Source organism: Kogia breviceps, chromosome 8, assembly GCF_026419965.1.
Source record: "Kogia breviceps isolate mKogBre1 chromosome 8, mKogBre1 haplotype 1, whole genome shotgun sequence".
Lineage (NCBI taxonomy): Eukaryota > Metazoa > Chordata > Mammalia > Artiodactyla > Physeteridae > Kogia > Kogia breviceps.
The window spans coordinates 28,016,496-28,035,884 of NC_081317.1; the positions used below are offsets into that span (position 1 = coordinate 28,016,496).

The following is a 19,389-nucleotide window of genomic DNA, read 5'->3' on the forward strand; positions in this document are numbered from 1 at the left end:
CCTACTTTCACAGTATTTATTTACAAGAGCTCTTTTTTTATCCCTTCCCCAGAATATTTTTAGTGTTATTTTTAAAAATAACATTCTCTTTTTTTTTCATGGGTTAAATATTTCTATACCTGTGGACATTAATTACAGGTATTTATTTTAGTCATTGCTTTAGGTCTTTTTCCTGCGTTATTTCTTTTTCTTTCAAGTTTTATTATATTTTCTCTCGTTTGATTCCTTTTCTCCCTTGTTACTGGGGTTTTTCCTATAATATTTTTTATGCTTGTGATCCTTGATTATCAGTTCATATTTTGGAGAGAGACAAAAAAAAAAAAATTGAAAGCTCTTTGAGTACCTAAAGGGGTGGCTGTCAAACAGTGGGCTTCACTGTAGGGTTTTCTGGCTGGGCTGTTTCATCACTGGGGAAATTGCCCCGTTTGCTACCATGTATAAGTCATTTCTCTTAGTTACCCCTCTGAGGAAACTTCCCGGGTTCCATCTGTAAGTTATAAGCCTTACTGCCAGTTTCCTATGACTGAGGAGGGTAGAATACTGAATATCTCAGTGTTTGGTTGGTAGTCATTCACAGAATTTGTTTAAGACTAGTTTTGACACTTGCTGCTGTATCTGGTATTCCTGAATGTGGTTCAACCTTTCAAGAATGTATTAAATAGGATAGGCTAAAGTGCTGTAACAAATAGACACCAAAATGTATGTCTCAAACACAGTAGGATTTTATTTCTTGTTCTGTAAGAGCTAAAATGGGTTTTCCTAGTTGGCAAGCAGCTCTTCTGTATGTGGTGAATTAAGGACCCAGGCTTCTCGAGCCTGTGGCTCTGCCGTCCTTAGAGCCCCACCAGCAACTGCACCTAGTGGGCAGAAAGGGAGAGAGAATTGACAAGGGGAAAGTACTTAGCAGATAGTGAAAAGTAAAATGCATGAGGGAAGACGTTGCTAAGTGCTGAGACAATTTCCTACTCCGTTTCTCACAGGTTTTAATTATCCGCCAAACGCTGTGAGTTAAGCTTTATCTCCAAGTGAGAAAGGTGAATTTCTGAGAGAGAAGTAATTTTCTCAGGTTCACTGCTGCTCAGTGGCACAGCCAGGGTTTAAAGCCAGATTTTAAAACCAGTTCAGTTTACCATTATTTTAAATCAGTTGAGTAATCAATTCACTTTGTTGTTGTTTTTTTTTTTTTTTAACATCTTTATTGGAGTATAACTGCTTTACAATAGTGTGTTAGTTTCTCCTTTACAACAAAGTGAATCAGTTATACTCAATTCACTTTTTAATCTCTTTTAGCTTTACTTGACCATCATGGAATGCTTTTACAGAGTCTTGATAATTTTTTATGCTTTATTTATTCTCAACATTGTATTGAGGGCCAGAGCATTAATGCAAGGCAAGGGGCTGACAGGCTGTGTCCAAACCCATGGGGCCTGCTGTCTCTTTCGCCCCTTGTTAGCTCCTTCAGGACATTGCCTAGGATTTTCCCGTACACACTTTATGATTGAACCTCACGTGTCCCTCTGTCTCTAATGAAGGTTGACAGACACATGGTTTATAGCAAATCAACACTACACAGATTAAAATTCCTTCAGAAAATCATTCTGTGCTGTCTTTGCAAGATAGCTTAACGACATTAGTTGCAGTAGTCTTCCTATTCAAGGTGACTTTCTTCTTATATAGACACTGGATATTAAAAAATACAGTTCCCAATTTTCCCACTCTCTTGGAGTCATTGGAAGTTCGCACTCAGCACAAAATAAACATTGAAAATAGTTAGAGAAAAGTCATAATTTTACAGGCTGCCTTAGTGTAAATTCTATTTCAAAGTCTATTTCATTGAATAACGGTCCTGAGCCTGTGAGTGTTCTGGAATGAGACCTCTTGGTAGATTCATGTGACTAGAGTCTCGTTGTGATTACCTCTTCAGTGAGAGCTAGGCCCTCATTTGGTTGGTTAATTCTTTCCTCATTCCTGTCTCGCTGACCTTCTCGTTCTTAAGAGGTTCTAATAAACATTGACTGTTCTCAAATCATATATCTTATTCCTCTCTGTTTCAGAGAACATCAATGATACCTATTTTGCAGACAAGAGAATATCAGATTCTAATGTGCCTGATATCATGTAGGAGCTGTCGTGTATATTAATGTCTTTTACTTAATATTTTCTTTCTTATTCTCTTTCATTTCACTTTGTAAAGTTCATATTTCCATTTTACAGATTAAAACAAAAACAGCAACCAAGAAGCTCAGAGAGACTAAGAGACAAAGGTAACAAAGTAAGTTGCTCACATATGGTTCATTCATTTTAATACTCCCCAATAATCCAGTGTTTGAGTATACTGTTGGCCTGTATGTGCGGGTTCTGCTTTAGCGGGTTCTGCACCTGCGGATCAAAAACGTTAAAAAAAAATTCCATACACTTCAAAGAGGAAAAAACTTGAATTTGCTGCCCACAGGCTACTATTTACATGGCATTTACATTCTATGTACAACTATTTCCGTCGCATTTGCATTGTAGTAGGTATTATAAGTATTCTAGAGATGATGAAGTATAAGGAGGATGTGCATAGATTGTATGCAGATACTACACTGTTCTCTATAAGGGACTTGATCATGGCAGATTTGGGTATCTGCTGGGGTCTTGGAACCAATCCCCTGAAATACCAAGGGACATTTGTACTATTACTTTGTTATTTCTTCCCTATTGATTTTTAAGTGTTTCCATATTTTTATTTTATAAATAATGTTTCAGTGAGTAACTGGTACATGGGAGTAGCTGGCAGGTAAACATGGTCCCCTAACAGTTTATTGTGTAAGACTTTTAAATACAAAGGCATCACCGGCACTTGGTGATCTTACATTAGTCAAGACCAATCTCCAGTTAATACTTGAAAATGTAGATCCTATGTGTGGAGCATGGCAATTATTGTTTCTGCTTCTCTCCTACTGCGTTATCAGTATAGGTCACTAGGAATTCTATATGACCCTGACCCTGTATAATGGGTGTATAAGACCGTTCTTATAACAAGAATCTGTTAGAATTTTTGTTTCTGTTAGATTAATATGCTATATTGTTGTTTTCCAGTTTACTTACAGCCAGAGAATTTAATGTATTTGAGTAATTTCATACCAATATTTCTGCATTTAGTAAGTTTTCAAACCAAAGCAGTCCTTTGCGTGAGAATTTACAAGCTGCTGCTCTTATGTCAAAAACTGAACCAAAGTGAACCCCGTTAGGCTACTTTCAGACCTTTTTAAAATTAAATTAAATTGAATTAAGTTAAATTCCATTTGTTTATTTATTTATTTATTTTTGGGCCGGGCCTTCCCCGACCACGGTTTGAACCGAGGCCCCCTGCAGTGGAAGTGCAGAGTCCTAACCACTGGACTGCCAGGAAATTCCTTCTCAGACCTCTTTCAGTAGTTTCCTTTTGGTACCAGACTTTTTCATGAACTCAGAGAAATCGGTTTTTCATTTGCACTGTCAGTTTTTTTTACCTCAATGATGTTTTAACTCTGAACAAAATAATTTTATTTTTTGAACAGGTATTTTTCCCTGGGCTATTCTTCAGATATTGCATGTGTGCACGTGTGTGTCCGCCTTGATTAAGTCCTCAGTTGCATCGGTGAACCCTCAGATTCTCAGTGACTTTCTCTTTGCAAGAAGAACATGTTAGTGGACATAATTACGTCCACCTGTGTCACCTCTGCGACGTCCTCTGTCCCGGCCAGCTTTGTCGTGTTCCTGATCCAGGGGTGCGTCAGCAAATAGAAGCACCTGTAGTTCATCAGTGGAGTGAAGCCCATCATTCTACTGGCTCTCCAGTTCTGTCTAGGACACGGTAAGAATGCTGTTCTGCCGCTGCTTTATAAACCTCCAGTAGGGCTCTGGATGGAATGGATGAAAGGGGCCCTGGCCATCACCTGGAAATGTTCTAGCTAGTCCAAAGATGAATGAAAGAGAAAAAGGCAGACCCAGTTGTACACTTTCACGTGACCAAACATGGCCTTAAGCACACGGCTGATCTCAAGCCAGAGGAAATCCGTCCACACAGCCTGCAATTCATCCCACCACCACCTCATTCCCTAAGTGACAACTTTTCAAAAAACTGAGGTGGAAGACCCTTAGTCAAAACTCAAAACCTATGCCTCTGACATGTCTGATAGATTTTAGCCTTCAGAGTCAGGGTGTTCTTTGTCTTACTAGGAACTCATCTGTCCTTCAGATTCCTGAGGGCCAGGTAAGTGAGAGGCGACCGTGCTTCCTGCTTTTCAGGTTTCCCATAGATAGCTAATTCATAATTTATTGTTTGTGCAGTATGTTAGAAACATAAAATAACATAGCTGTAAGTACAAGCTACCAGGAGAGCTGAGAAGTGCCAAATCTAGTTTGAGAAGGCTGAGACACCCAACTGAAATAAAAACTAAAGTTGTCTGTAAGAAAATCCTAGTATGTCTGTGATGGTACTGAAGAAATTCTTCTAAGGTTACTAGCAGGCTATTTACTTGAGGTGACAATATTTACAATAAAGATAGATAGTACATTATTACCGTCTCATTACCTTATGGCAACACAACAATAGCTCCAGAGATGAGGATAAAAATATAAAACACAATAGAAAGAATCAGATTGTATATGTAGGCTTTTATTAGGGCAGACATTTCTATAATTTTAAATCTCATTAAAACAAACAGGTGACCTAACACAACATTGTAAATCAACTATACTGCAATTAAAAAAAAAACCAAATCGATGACCAATTATCTTTATTAAACAGTGATCCAAAAAGAAGTAAAAATTAGTAAAATTAACTGTAAGTGAAGACACTGCAAGCACATAAACCAATGAGTTATCAATGTGCTTTAATACCAGGACCTAATAACATTATTTTCCAAGTAATTGATTAGTTATTAATGTAAAAAACATAAGTAACATAAATGACACAGATGATACTGTACTTTCTGTAGTAAAGAAATGTTTAATGGATTTTTTTATGGATCCCAGTAGGTATTATGTAGAAAACCTTACTGAACAAAAACTTTTATAATCTCAGAAAAACAGACATGATGAAAAGGTTGATAATTTATGCATATAATTTAACGATACTATCACAGGTATGGAAATGTAACAATCAAGTGTATGTAAGAAAATGGTATAAAAGCAGAGGGTTGTCAAAATAGAGAACAAGAGATATTCTGAAACAAATGAAAAATCAAGATACTGTAGTAATGGCAACTATTTTTAATGTGTGACAGGTACTGAAATATCAAGGGGAAAATGAACAGACTGTTTCCTGAAGTGGTGGTGACAGTGGCTAGAGAGTAGCTTTTAAGAAATGCAAGGGACATAGCAAATTAGCTTACCACCTCCTCCAAATAAAAGTGAGAATCTCTTGGAAGAATTTAAGCACCGTTAACAGACACGTCTTATGGCAGTTCATGCAATGCTTTGTATTTCCACGGAAAACTATTTCAATGGTGAATATGACGTAGGAATCAGAAGCATATTTTGCTGAGACACTAGGTAATTGACACTTTCCCGAACTGAAAAAAAATTCATAAGAAGGTATATAAAGTTGTTGACTAAATGAAATATGTTCTAAGAATAACTCGTACCTAGTGAAATAGCCTACCAGCTGCCACAACTCTGGGATCCTCATGAGACTGGTGTCTCCCAGCTGCTCGGCTATCCGCACTCTCGTTCCACCAAAGAACATGAACTGCAGAAATAAATAAACCAGAAATACATTGTAAAGACTGTGGCATTCCTCAAATAAGAAAGAAAGAAACATTAATCAGAAACTAAAAGTCCTATTCTTTCAATCAAAATAGTGATTATCAAAAAGGTAGCACTAAGTATGTTAGTGATAAGATTTCAGAGGAGTCAAAGATTTGGGAGAGAAATTTATAAATTAATTAGTCAAACTGGTTTTATAGAAGAAGAAACAGAAGGATTTTACTTTATGTTGAAAAAGCAAGATTATCAAAAAACTATGCTCCCTACTGAATATTTGGCTGATGCAAAGAAGAAATTTGAACGTAGCTGAAATTTAACCACCCAGGGAAAACCTTTATTAATATTTATTGTATTTCTTTTAAAAGATGAGAAATATAAAATTAGGGTCTTGCTGTATATTATACTTTGTAATTGATTTAAAAAAGTCAACAATGAGAAATTTCTATGACAATGCTATTAATTTTTTTTTTTCTTTTTCTTACGTGGGCCTCTCACTGTTGTGGCCTCTCCCGTTGCGGAGCACAGGCTCTGGGCGCACAGACTCTGTGGCCATGGCTCACGGGCCCAGCCGCTCCGCAGCATGTGGGATCTTCCCGGACTGGGGCACGAACCCATGTCCCCTGCATCGGCAGGCGGACACTCAACCACTGCGCCACCAGGGAAGCCCAACAATGCTATTAATTTTTAACATGTGAATTCTGCCCCATAGATATAACAACTTTTTATACCAGCCCCTTATTGTTGCTTATTTATATCATTCAAAAGAGTGTGGTATTCTACAAAATACCGAAATAAATGTTCTTTTACTTAATTATTTAAAAATTTAAAAATAATTATAATGTAGTACATGTTGGCTGTATAGCTTTTGGAAAATGCAAATAAATAAAAAGAGAAAGCAGGAATAGTGTCTAATCCTACCACCCAGAATTCACCACTTTGCTATTTTGGTGTATCTTTTCCATATTTATGTATATATGTATGTATTTTTACATATTTATAGACACACAGCGTATATGTTATGCTTATATGAGATGCATGATATATATGATGTCTATGTGTGTCTGTGTATTACAAGTATATTATATACATAGGGTCATACTACATTGTTTCTGAAGTTTCCTTATTGTAAACAATGCTGACAAAAACTTCCTTAGAGCAGCACCTATCATGTATATTTATAAAAATAACAATGTCAAAGACAAATGACTACTTACATGTATTGGGTGCTTCCTATGTGCTAGGCCTGGCTCTAAGCGTTTTGCATGTGTTAACTCATTGAGTCTTCACAAGAATCCTAGGTGGTGGGTTATGATTATCATTATTTTATCAATGAGCAATGTAAGGCACAGAAAGGTTAGGTAACTCACTCCAAGTCACAAAGTTAGTAAGCGGTGGAGCTGGGATTCAAACCCAGGCAGTCTGGATCTCATTATTTCCTCAGTGTAAACTCCTAAAATTTAAATTGAGAGAACCAAAGGGAATATCTTATATAGGTTCAGTGTACGTACTATAAGTTGTCCAGAAATGATGCACTGATTTATACTCAGCATATGACTATTCCCTTTTCTCCACTGAGTATGAATTTAAGATTAAAAAATGTGCCTACTCATTTTCAGTTTTTTCTTATAAAAGTTATATATGTTCATTATAAAAATTAAAATACCACTTAAAAATTATTTTCATCATTCAAGTGACCACTATATATTTTATATCCTTTCAAATTTCCTTCCTGTGTAACTGAACACATCTATACAACTGTGCATATTTCCTAGAGTATCGGCAAAAATAATTTTAAAATTAAGGCTTTTCATTTATATTGCTGAATTTTGTGGTGGGGAATTATTAAGCCAGCATATGCTACACAGTAGGGGTACTTATTTTTTCCCAGCTTCTCTGGTACTATATCTATGTCTTTATTTGGTGAAAATGGCATCTCCTTATAGTTTTATTTAATCTACGTCTTTCTAAATATATATTTAGTAGTCATCTGTACATCTACCTTCGCATATGTTTTTACATTTTTTTGCTTTCTTTTTTTTTTTTGCGGTACGCGGGCCTCTCACTGTTGTGGCCTCTCCCGTTGTGGAGCACAGGCTCCGGACGCGCAGGCTCAGCGGCCATGGCTCACAGGCCTAGCTGCTCCGTGGCATGTGGGATCGTCCCGGACTGGGGCACGAACCCGTGTCCGCTGCATCGGCAGGCGGACTCTCAACCACTGGGCCACCAGGGAAGCCCTCTTTTTGCTTTTGAATTTCATTTCTGGTGTCTCGGGGCATGCAGAAAGATTGATGAGGCTTTTTATAAAAAAATTCATCACTTGATTTTTTTGCCTTCCTTGTTTTCATTTGTTTTTTGGTTTAGAAATATAGTTCTCATCCATATTATTTTTAAAAAGCATCTAGGGGGACCTCCCTCGTGGTCCAGTGATAAAGAATTCACCTTCCAATGCAGGGGACGCAGGTTCGATCCCTAGTCAGGGAATTAAGATCCCACATGCCGTGGGGCAACTAAGCCCGCGCATCACTACTGAGCTTGCACGCCTCAACGAGAGAGCCCGCGTGCCGCAAACTACAGAGCCCACACGCCCTGGAGCCCTCACACCACAACTAGAGAGAGAAAACCCGTGCTCCACAACTAGAGAGAAGCCCGCGCACTGCAACGAAGGGCCCGCGTGCCACAGCTAAGACCTGATACAGCCAAAAAAGAAAAAAGCATCTATATTTTATTTTAGTAATTTTATGACTTTTCTTCTACATTGAAATCTATAATCCATTTGAATTTTATTTTAGCATGTGGTATGAGATAGATATCTAATAATTTTCATAATTTTTCTCCTCTTCATATATTTTCTGGCTTGAAAATATTTTTTTCTGTATATTCGGATTCTTTTCTTAGGATATATTACTAGAAGTTAAATTTCTGGGTAAAGATCAGATGCTCAGTTTTGAATATGTTAGGTTTGAGATGTCCACTGGACATTCAAGGAAGGAAGTTGAGGAGGCAGATGGAAATAATGAATTAGCTATTCTTGGTCATTTATCCTTCCAGATGAACTATACAGGCATTTTCTAGAGTTTGCCACAAAAAACTCCGTGAAATTCAGATTGCAGTAACTTTCAAAGTTAACATTGAAAGCCTCAAATGGGTGTTTATTAAGTAAAGATATGCACTATATATCTGTCTGCCATATGTTACTCTCAGTGGAGTGTTAGGAAGTCATTAATCATGCATCTGCATTATTTCTAGCATATATACGAATATGAATATATATGTATACGCATATATACATTCACCTACATATATATGAATGACACAGGAATAGAAAGACCAAAATGTTAACAATATTATTTCTAAGTAGTGGAAAATGGTTTTTTTTCCACTTTTGGTCATGGCCATGATATTTAGTCTCTGTAAAAATATGTATTACTTTTTCATTCAGAGACAAACACTCTATCCCAAGTAATGTTATTTAAAAAAATCAATAAAAATATATTTAGAGAAAAAAAAGATGAAGAACAGATGTTTCTTAGGCTCCTTGCAGTTTTTTAATCTTAGAATTTTGATGTCTCATGGAAAACAGCAGTTCAACATTTGGAAGAGCCTTCGTAAGTGGTTAACATTCTAAATAAATATTACATAAAACAGGTATTTTCAACCCTTAAAATGACAAAAAAAACCCTAAATATTTGGTAATAAAATTTAAATACATGGCATAATCAAAAACAGTGACCAAATACTGGAGGAACTTAGTAGGTCACCAGTACACTTTAAATTTCATAGAAGAAATGGACAACTATACCTCTGTTGAGTGCTCCATATTCTGTATGGAAAACTCCAACTAGTTTTGAGTAGCCTAGATCGACATGGGCATTAACCGCTCTTTTAAATGCGTCACCCCACAGAGCTGGCCCACCAGGTTTCATCTGAAAAGTTACCAGCTCGCAGACTCCTGGAATAGGGAGAAAATAATGACTTTATACAGGGTATTCAAGAAATTTCTCATCAGGTTAGCATGGTTCCAGTGGAAGGCTAATCTACATATCCAGATTTGGAGGATCAAACATAAAAATGTTTATGTACACATATTTATGATTTCTTTGCATTTCTTGCATTTTTCCCTAGCTTTTATGTTTAGAAAGTCTTTCTCCATGTTTAAGTGTGAGTTATTACGCTTATCATAGAGAACAAAGAAAAAGGAAGCTATATTAAGCTATTATCAGAACGATTTTTAATCTATAAAAGTCATTTAAACAAATATTGAGAATTTATGATAGGATTAGGATTTTTGAGCTGCCTGAGTCTAATTCTAGGTAAGACATGAATAAGAAACGTATTTTCTGATCTCATATATTTCCTTCTTCTTTACAATTCTGAGAGGAAACACTTTTTTGTTTGTATAATTTCCCCCTACAGGTTTCCATTTCTAACAGGAACAGCCAGCAAACAAAGGACCCAAAGTGATATGTGAAATTTTGAGGGGAAAAAAAATGAAGAAGGTGGTTTTATTGTTCCTAAATATCCAGGTAAACACTTGAAAGTCAGTTTACCTTCTGGTCAGAAGTATGGAGCAGGTAGAAAAAAAGAAACTAGGGAACAAGTAGATTTGAGAAGTAAAAGGAAAAAAAGTACAAAGCAACTAAAGAATTATAAACAACATAGAGGCAGATAACCAAGATGTGACACTGTTCTAGGAGCCACTAAGTTCACATAGACAGTGCTGAAGGCTGAGGGGAGGTCCAGGTGGATAGGATCCAAATAAGACATTTCAAATCTCTTGTCATCTGAGATAACACGATTATGGGGGAAAGAAAACAAGTTAGTTTATGCTTTTAAAAAGTCTGCCTTTTGTTTAAAATTAGGTTGAGGTAAATATTTCTCTTAAGTCAGTAAGAAAGTGAAATCAGCAAGAAGATAAATCTTTAATAATTATTTTCAAACTGAGAAATAAGAGGAAACCAAAACAGTTAAACTACAGTAATTCAGCTTACCAGTTTAAATTAATCCATTCCCCCCAGTTTTACAAGCAAAGACATACTTACTGTTTTTAGATTAACTGTGATTTGTGTAAAAAAAATACTAAGTTATGAGAAAATATCCTACATGTTCCTTACCTACCTGTACACGTGTTCTGTGTTCTAGATCGCCAACTTCTCAACCTTTCTTCCCACGTAAACTTTTCATATTCATACCTAAACTTTAACAGTTTTTCCAAATTGGAAAAAATTTCATTATTTAATGCTCACTGTTTTAATTGTAAGCAAAGAGCTCAAATTCATTTTTATCTCTATAATCACAATATATTCTAATATAAAAGGATTATTTGTTCCTACGGAACTTTAGTTTTTATAGCTTAAAATCTTCAGTATGTTCTTCATTAAAATTCAATGTAATTTAGAGAGACAAACTTACCTTCTTTGGGTGGTTTTTCTAATTTGCACCATGGCACCAGATAAGTAATTTCACTCTCTTGTTTATCAGTAAGCCCCAAAATTGGAATGAGTAATTGTTCTCGCCACTCCTTATCATTGGCCAAGGCTTTCCCAACTTCAGTTTGATGAGCAAAATTGTCTATGGGAATAACAGGAGTAAGAAAAATAAAAATTTTTTATTTAAGATCACCTGTACACCTTTAACATATATAATATTGTATATCAACTATACATCAGTAACAAAATAAAATCACCTGTGCTACTTCTGGGTTTCATTCAATTTAGCAAATGTTTACGGAGGCCACATAAGGACAATATGTTATATCACTAGAGATACCAACATAAGTAGTTAGTTGCTCATGGTCTAAAAGGGGAGTGGCAATGCAAACGACCAATGATGTCATGTAGTAATGGGCTTTGTAGGTGCTACCATTTAGTAGGTAGTTGTGAGACTTAGGTAAGTTATTGAATCATTCTGTGCCTGTCTCTTACTCTGTGAAATAGGGATAATGATATAGTATCTACCTCCTGGGCTGTTGCGAGGATTAAAAGAATTGGTACATGAAAGGAGCTTAGAACAATGTTTGGCACCAAGTGAGCACTCCATATATATTATTGATTCTTATTACGTGAGGCATTTAAGTTATAGTGTTAGTTTAGAGGAAGACTGTTTATTCGGTATTGCTGGTGGTGGGTAGTCAGGTCAAGGTACAACTGAATTAAATTTAACATAAATGAAATTAAGATTTGCTTTTTCAGCCTCTTTGAACAAACAGCTTCCAAAGAAACAGTGCTAATTCTTACTTACTGACACCCATTCTTTGTACCCAGTACTGTTTCTCTTCTGTTTGTTACCCAGACAGGTATATACATTTAATAACATATAGGCCTAGTACTATATTTATTATTAGGGCCTAAGGTTAATGGTAAAAGAGTTTTCTATGGTTTATGCTAGAGATAAGGAATAACGTCTATGTTAGAGCTTAAGTAAGTTATATCACGATCTTACTAGTAATTTTCTTAATGGGACATAATTCTCCTTGTTGCACATTAAAGCATAAATTGTGTTTTAATGGGGTTTGTCCTATTACAACAGGGAAATCCTCTAAACTATGGCCGTGTTAAATATAGAATGAGCACTTTTCACCATAAAGTATGGGATGAATATTAACTTTGGACACTATTATGACTCTTAACTTGATGACCAGACATTAAAGGAAATTACTAAAAGTTCTCTGGATATCATCAAGTCCTATGTGGACTTCAGAAAGATTAGACACCGGAGTAACAATCTCGGGATTCCGGTAACCTGTTCTGCGTTGTCCACTAAACCAGCAGTAAGTCAAACTTCAATATGGAGAGAATGCTAATTCCTTTGCCTTTACTTCCCGAGAGCAGCGTAATGATAGTAAATTCCCTGAAACCTTGGGGTACACAAACAAAAGCGGTTCCCTAAATTTAACAGATTATTCAATCTGAGTTAGGTGAGGCCTGGAAGTTAACTATTATCCCCATGAACCTCAACTAACCTCAACTAGAAATACTAAATCGTTTCTACTAAAATCCTGACATCCAGTTGCAGATTCAACAATAAGAAAAATTAACTCTCCCTTTTATGATCTCTAGCCACTTGGGCTCTTGCAATCAATGCTTTAAATTTTTCATAAATGATCTATACAATAAACCATTCTGTGTTCTTTCTGAGCATTAAAGGCTAGTTCACAATGTCATGATTTGAAATGTGAGATGTCACACTTTCCCAACGATGGTACATAGGAATTGGGGCAAAAGTTGCTCGAGGTACCAGTGGGAGGAGTAATCACTGAATTCAGTTTTTGTTGTTGTTGTATCTGTTGTTCCTCTCTTTAAAAGTTGAATTTAACCTTTATTTATAGGAACATAGACCCAAGAGGTAAGTGTCATGTAACATTTAAAAGAGTGAAAAATCTATACTGAATACTTAAGCTGGAAAAATCATACCATACTTCCAAATATGAAACACTTTATTGATCCTGCCTCCAAATTCTACACTCCAGAATCCAACCAATTCAGAGTGAGCTGTCTGAAGATGTATGTTTTTCTTAACATTTTCCAGAAACTCATTCATCTTTGAAGGTTTAATGCAGTAAGTACGAAACTCATAGACTGTTCCATCGTATTGTCTGGGGCCTGTAGCAAAAGATGAACACACCTGAAGAAACATAAGGTAAATTTAAGTATTTGGGGACCTTAAGGCTTATACTATCATGTTACAACCAAATCTGAATCGGCAAAGGAGGGACACTCATTAGACTCATACTCCATGTTCGTACCTCTATTGTCATCTCTCCTTAGAATTTGCTGAGATGTCAATAAAGATAAGTACTCTTAAGTGTGCTGAATATACAGCTTCTGCTTCCTAGCAGGGGTCCCTTAGACACCTTTTCATGAAAAGTTAATCATAAGAAGGCACTAGGGTCTTAATGAGAGTCCTTCATCCAAGAACTACAACTAGGATTCTAGTTAATTACAAATGGTTTACCTTATTTATCCAATATTCTATCTTTAGTCAATACTATATGTGTTAACAGTTATACATTTAAATGCACTTTATAAAATACACAGGTGTTTTGGCAGTAGTGATGGAAATACGTTTACTTGCAGAAGAATCTTTAGGTTTTTTTTTAAAACCTAAGTTTCAATTCAGGTCAAAGTATTTTCCAAATTCAATGAAGTACATCACTGGTAAATAATAGAACTGGAATGTAACTAATGTTAAAGGGGAATCCATAATCTATTAAATTGCACTATAACATGGTGGTAGACTGTATGAATTCTATAAAGGAAAAATCAACAGGTCAGAACTGTCTCAATCATTATTAGGTTTAATTATAGATGCAGTGTGAAGAAGGGCACTTAATCCATCCAGTTACACTAGGCTGATGGAAATATCCTTTAAGAACCATTAGTTCTTTTTGTATTAGAGGTATGCTCACTATATAAAGTTTTGCTATGTTTAATCTTCTGAGTCTTAGTGAACTTAACTTTAGGTAGGAAGTTACCTGCCAGAAATTATCCCGTGAATGCAAATGTGTGTATGTAAATACATATACGCACACGTGTATACACACACACTCATATGGCATTTGTGTTTACAATTTCATGTTATTGTAGTTTTGGATATCGTGTGCCAATTCCTGAAGCCGATTAATCAGAATTATCTAATACAAATGTTGGTTACAAGCAAAGCTATGGACAAATTTGGGGCTTATGTTGACCAGCTGGTATGTCAAATGAAACCAGTAGGCGCCTTTCTCTGACATATTTTTGGTTATAACACACGATTGCCTATGTATGTGATTTAATCGTGCATAATGTCATATTTATAATTATCTACTTGAGTTCATTCCACTCATGTCCCCTATGAGTTATATTTCTATTGCCCAAGTGTCTAAGCTTACAAATGAAAGCAGGTATTCCCACCAAAAACAACTGCAGCTACTCCTACTTTTGGTGGACATGTTTTTTTGTGTCATTTTAACCAAATTCTCATAAGACAATATTACACAAACAACTGCCTGGTATAATAGTTTGATAAGTATTCTAAATAATATATATCAGAAAATGAGCCAGTGGGGTATTTGTAACAGTTGCTTTTTTAGTTGATCTTTTAGGAATTTGTATTGATACTTGGAAACAAGTATGTGGTCAAGGCACATAATTTTGTTATCTTTCACCAGAGAAAGAAACAAGTAACAAAGGAAGCCCAGGGAAAGGTTAAACAGCAGTTGACATCAGTATGTGTGTGCTGGGGGGAGGTGATTTTTGTTGCAGGGCAGAAACTAGAACTGCTGGGAGAAGAATCATGAGTACTTCAAGCTCCCTTATATTCATGTCAGGGCACATTTTCAGCAAAAATAACTTCCCAGTCACCTATAAGAGAGCATTTGATCGACATTTAGTAAAGTCAGAGTTCAGAATAAACTTGTAAGGAATAATTTTGGCCCTGCACCGCTAGAGAGACTCAGGATAAAGACTGTATTGCTAATCTTGAGTGGTGGGGCCATTATGGCTCCTCCTTAGTCTTTACAGAAAGTCAGTCTCTATGTAAATCCCCTTCCTGTCCTATCCTTTGAGAAAGAAGTACAAACCTAAACAACAGGAGGAAAAAAATCTTTGGTTAGATTCGCGTATTAGACCAATTCCCGTCAGTTAAAGCTATTTTGTACATTAATCTCATTAAGTTTAAATGAGGTGGTCATCCTAGGTACTAGGAGGTTTCTTACCCTGCCTGCCTGACTTGGGCACTGATCTCAGGAGGCAGTAGCAGCTGAGAGGATGCTTCACCAGTGGCACCCTGGGCCCCTCTTGAAGGTTCTGTCTTTAAAATGCTGGGAGGTTGCGTATTTCGTTAAAAAGGGGGAGGCCAGTTCTGTTGCTAGCTGCTGGTTGACCTTTTTCTCCTTCCCCCTTCAGCCTGGAGCGGTTTGTCGAAGGACAAACCAGAGAGGCTGGACCACCGCCTGGCATAGGCCCCAATGCTGCGACAGCAGTCGCGCGGGGCGGCAAGAACGCAGCAGCTGGCGCTTCAGGGGTGTCCTCACGGCTGCCTGGCACCTAAGCTGCAAAAGCCCCCCGCCCATGGCTGTTCGCGAGCCGGCTGGAGGCAACCCTGGCAGTGGGTCTTCCCCTAACAGCACCCGTCCCCCCACCGCCCCCGCCACCGCCCCCCCCCACTCCAGCGTGTCCCTGGGTCCTTGCCCTGCGGGTTCTGGGACTTGCACTAGAACTTAGGCGGCAGCACCGACTCGCAGACCTGGGCTCTTCGGCCTGTAGGCGCATGCGCGGCCAGCGCGCTCCCAGCAGTCCCCTCCCCTCCCCTCCCCCAGGAGACGTTTTGGGCACGTCCCAGCAGCACGTACCCGGAGAGCCAGTGTACGAGCGGCCAGAGCCCTAGTCAGGCTCCTTCGGAGGGCAAGCATGGCGCGACTTCGAGCGCTGCGAAGGGCAGCGGCCGGTATTCTTCCTTAAATTCCTTCTCCTGTGGCTTCTCTACTGGTAGGGAGCAGCTCCTGCGCAAGGGTGGATGGAGGCTCGGGGCGGCTCAACTCCTCCTACTGCGGCGGGTTGAGGGGAGGAGGGAGAGGGGGCGGACAGCCCAGTCAGTGAGGAGTCCACCACCTGCCCATGCCAGGCGCGTTAGGTGTCAGTCCTGACCTTTCGGTGCACTTTTGTTCCCTCAAGAGATCTTACCCCCAGTGTCAGCTGTGACATTAGTTAATTTCACCTCATTTCCATGCACACCTGCATACACTTCGTAAAAGTTCGTGTGTAGAATGCGAGTTTGTGTGACCATTGGGAAGGCAGTATGGATGCGTGCCTGTCATGCTTTGCATTTAACTCGTGGACGTGTTTGCCGGGGTTAATTTTTACTCGGGTGATTTCCATGTAGCTAAAGACCAGTGAGCCTTCACATTTCTTTACTAAGTGCATTCTCTCTCCCTGTCGCCACCTCCAGCATGGCCTTGTTAGAGAGAGTATTTCTTAGTTGCTCAGAGGAATGGGGGCACTGCACTAGATAATGGAAATTCAAATTTAAACAAACAAATCAGCAGACTTCTGATCTTGTCTTCTTATTCTTGATATTGGTCCCAGAGTAACCACTTTCAACATTTTCAGCGGTTTCTTCTAATGCTTGTTTCCCCTTTTTCTGAATTATATACACTTTCTGGTGCTTCTTGATATTTTCAGTTACAGATAGTACCTGTTGCTTGGAAATTGAGGATAGAGGTCTGTTAACATACCATTCACCCAAAGTACACTTCCTTTCCCTCATCTGATAAATCACATTAAAATAGTTAAAATTTACACTATATTGATGTTTATGCCTTTATCACTAATTACATTACCTTCTTACACACATAACTACACACACAACACATAACTAAACCCAATTACACAATAATTACATTCATGCACACACTGAAGTGATATTGCTTATACTGTTAAGGCTAGGGAATTATCAGAGGGCTCTCATCTGTGGCTGTATTGGTTGTGACTTTGCAAAGACTTCTGAATCATCTGTTGAGAGAAAGGGAGGCTTTGTACAGAGTTAGTAATTCCAGAGGTAGTGAGTCAGTTTTTCAAGTTGACGGGCCGCGTCCATATCTAACCAAGCAAGACAAAAAAACATCATCTGTGCCTGGACTGGATCTTTAAGTTTATTTTCTTAGACTTTTTCTCCTTAGAATTCATAATTCATACCCTCATTCAACCCGTATTAATTAAACTCCTATATGCTTCAGGCACTTTTACAAAAACTGGGGTGCAGAGGTGAACAAAAGACAAAGTTTGTGTCCTCTTGGAACTTCCACATTAGGGGAAACAGGTAAACAAATGAAGGAAAAATATGTTAGGGATTAATAAATACAACGAGGAAAACCAAGTAGGATATGGAGAATAGAAAGTGCTGGAGCAAGGTAGCAGAGACTGCTAGCTATTTCCCAATAGCCATTCTTCTCCCACCCCACCTTTTTTGAAAATTAGCAATAGAACCCTTGCGGCTTGGTGCAGCCATGTGACTAAGTCCTGGCCGGTGGGATGTGTGAACGCATTTATGACCTACTCGAAGTGGTCTTAAAGCAGTTTAGGTTGTTGCCCTCTTTCTTTCTTATTTCTGCCTGCTGGAATGTGGATGTAATGGCTTGAGTTCTTGGACTATGAGGTAGAAACCACATGCTGGGGATGGCAGAACAAGAGAGAAGCAGCCTAGGTTCTGACACCATGGAACACCATACTAGGAGCCCTGTATGAACTCCTTTTTTACCTTGAGAAATCATTGTCTAGTGGCTTAAACCTATTATCTTAATCAAAAGGAGAGTAACTATTTTCTTTCTCGTTTTCATTTGTTTCTATTATTTTCATTATACCTATCACTTATTAATCACCAAATTCTTTGCCAAAAGAATAAATTTCCTCTCAGTATGATTAAACCCACTAATCAGCTTGTCAGTTTCATTCTGGCATTGTCTTTTGGGTGCCTTTTGTTTTCTTGCTCCCCTGGGGACTAATTGTTCTCTGAGATAGCATGGTAGTCATTCTGGGATCTCCTCTCACTGATATCCTGGGGGTCTCATTTGCCTTGTGTTGGACCTCCTGTTGCCAGGATTTTATAGCTTTTTGGGTTTTTTTGGTTTTTTTTACTCCTACATTTTGGAGAGGGTGCGTGGGAGTTAAACTTTGGAGACTTGCATCTCTCAAAGTGTTTTGTTCTGTCAACCCTCTTGATTCATATGTTGGTTGGGTATATAACCCACATTCTACATTGGAAATAATTTCTCCTCATATTTTCAAAGGCAATTCTCCAGTGTATTATCGCTGCTAGTAAGAAATTCATAGCGTTCTGATTCCTAATTCTTTGTATGTGACTTGTTGTTCTTTCTCTTTTTGGAATCTTTTATGTTCCTTTCGTTTTCCCTGGGGTTCTGAAATTTCACAATTACATGCCTTGGAGTAGGCATTGTTTCCATCCATTGTTCCTCACTCAGTGTCCCCTCTTAATCTGGGCACTCTTCAATCCTGAAAAATGTTTGTGTTTCTTGGCGTTTTTTCCTTCTCTTGTCAATTTCTGGAACTTCTGTTTTTCAAACATTCTGCCTCCACTTGATCTTCTCACTTTCTTTTTCTACTATTTTACATCTCTACTTTTTGGACGTAGGTTTTTTTGGGGTTAAGTACCACAATTTTATCTTCTAACTTATCTACTGAATTTTAAACTCCTACTTTCACAGTATTTATTTACAAGAGCTCTTTTTTTATCCCTTCCCCAGAATATTTTTAGTGTTATTTTTAAAAATAACATTCTCTTTTTTTTTCATGGGTTAAATATTTCTATACCTGTGGACATTAATTACAGGTATTTATTTTAGTCATTGCTTTAGGTCTTTTTCCTGCGTTATTTCTTTTTCTTTCAAGTTTTATTATATTTTCTCTCGTTTGATTCCTTTTCTCCCTTGTTACTGGGGTTTTTCCTATAATATTTTTTATGCTTGTGATCCTTGATTATCAGTTCATATTTTGGAGAGAGACAAAAAAAAAAAAATTGAAAGCTCTTTGAGTACCTAAAGGGGTGGCTGTCAAACAGTGGGCTTCACTGTAGGGTTTTCTGGCTGGGCTGTTTCATCACTGGGGAAATTGCCCCGTTTGCTACCATGTATAAGTCATTTCTCTTAGTTACCCCTCTGAGGAA

General features: G+C 37.7%; 1 protein-coding gene across 1 annotated transcript; it reads right to left on the minus strand.

Moving 5' to 3' along the window:
* Window positions 1-4,622: 4,622 nt before the first annotated feature.
* Window positions 4,623-16,251, minus strand: LOC131761379 (protein NipSnap homolog 3A-like). Its single transcript, XM_059072126.2, has 6 exons — window positions 16,064-16,251; window positions 13,143-13,353; window positions 11,143-11,301; window positions 9,533-9,682; window positions 5,630-5,716; window positions 4,623-5,540 (listed from the first exon to the last, which is right to left on the minus strand). Exons 1-6 carry the CDS (start codon window positions 16,121-16,123, stop codon window positions 5,464-5,466), a joined length of 744 nt encoding a protein of 247 aa, XP_058928109.1. The 5' UTR covers window positions 16,124-16,251; the 3' UTR covers window positions 4,623-5,463.
* Window positions 16,252-19,389: the final 3,138 nt, after the last annotated feature.

What these genes read in the sequence shown, in the direction of transcription:
- LOC131761379 (XM_059072126.2), bottom strand. Translation starts at nt 16,123, where the DNA reads ATGCTTGCCCTCCGAAGGAGCCTGACTAGGGCTCTGGCCGCTCGTACA. An exon ending in ATATGGAGCACTCAACAGAG is followed by an intron (nt 5,717 to 9,532) that starts GTATAGTTGTCC and finishes TTATTTCTGCAG; the next exon opens with TTCATGTTCTTTGGTGGAAC. An exon ending in TCCCAGAGTTGTGGCAGCTG is followed by an intron (nt 5,541 to 5,629) that starts GTAGGCTATTTC and finishes ATTTTTTTTCAG; the next exon opens with TTCGGGAAAGTGTCAATTAC.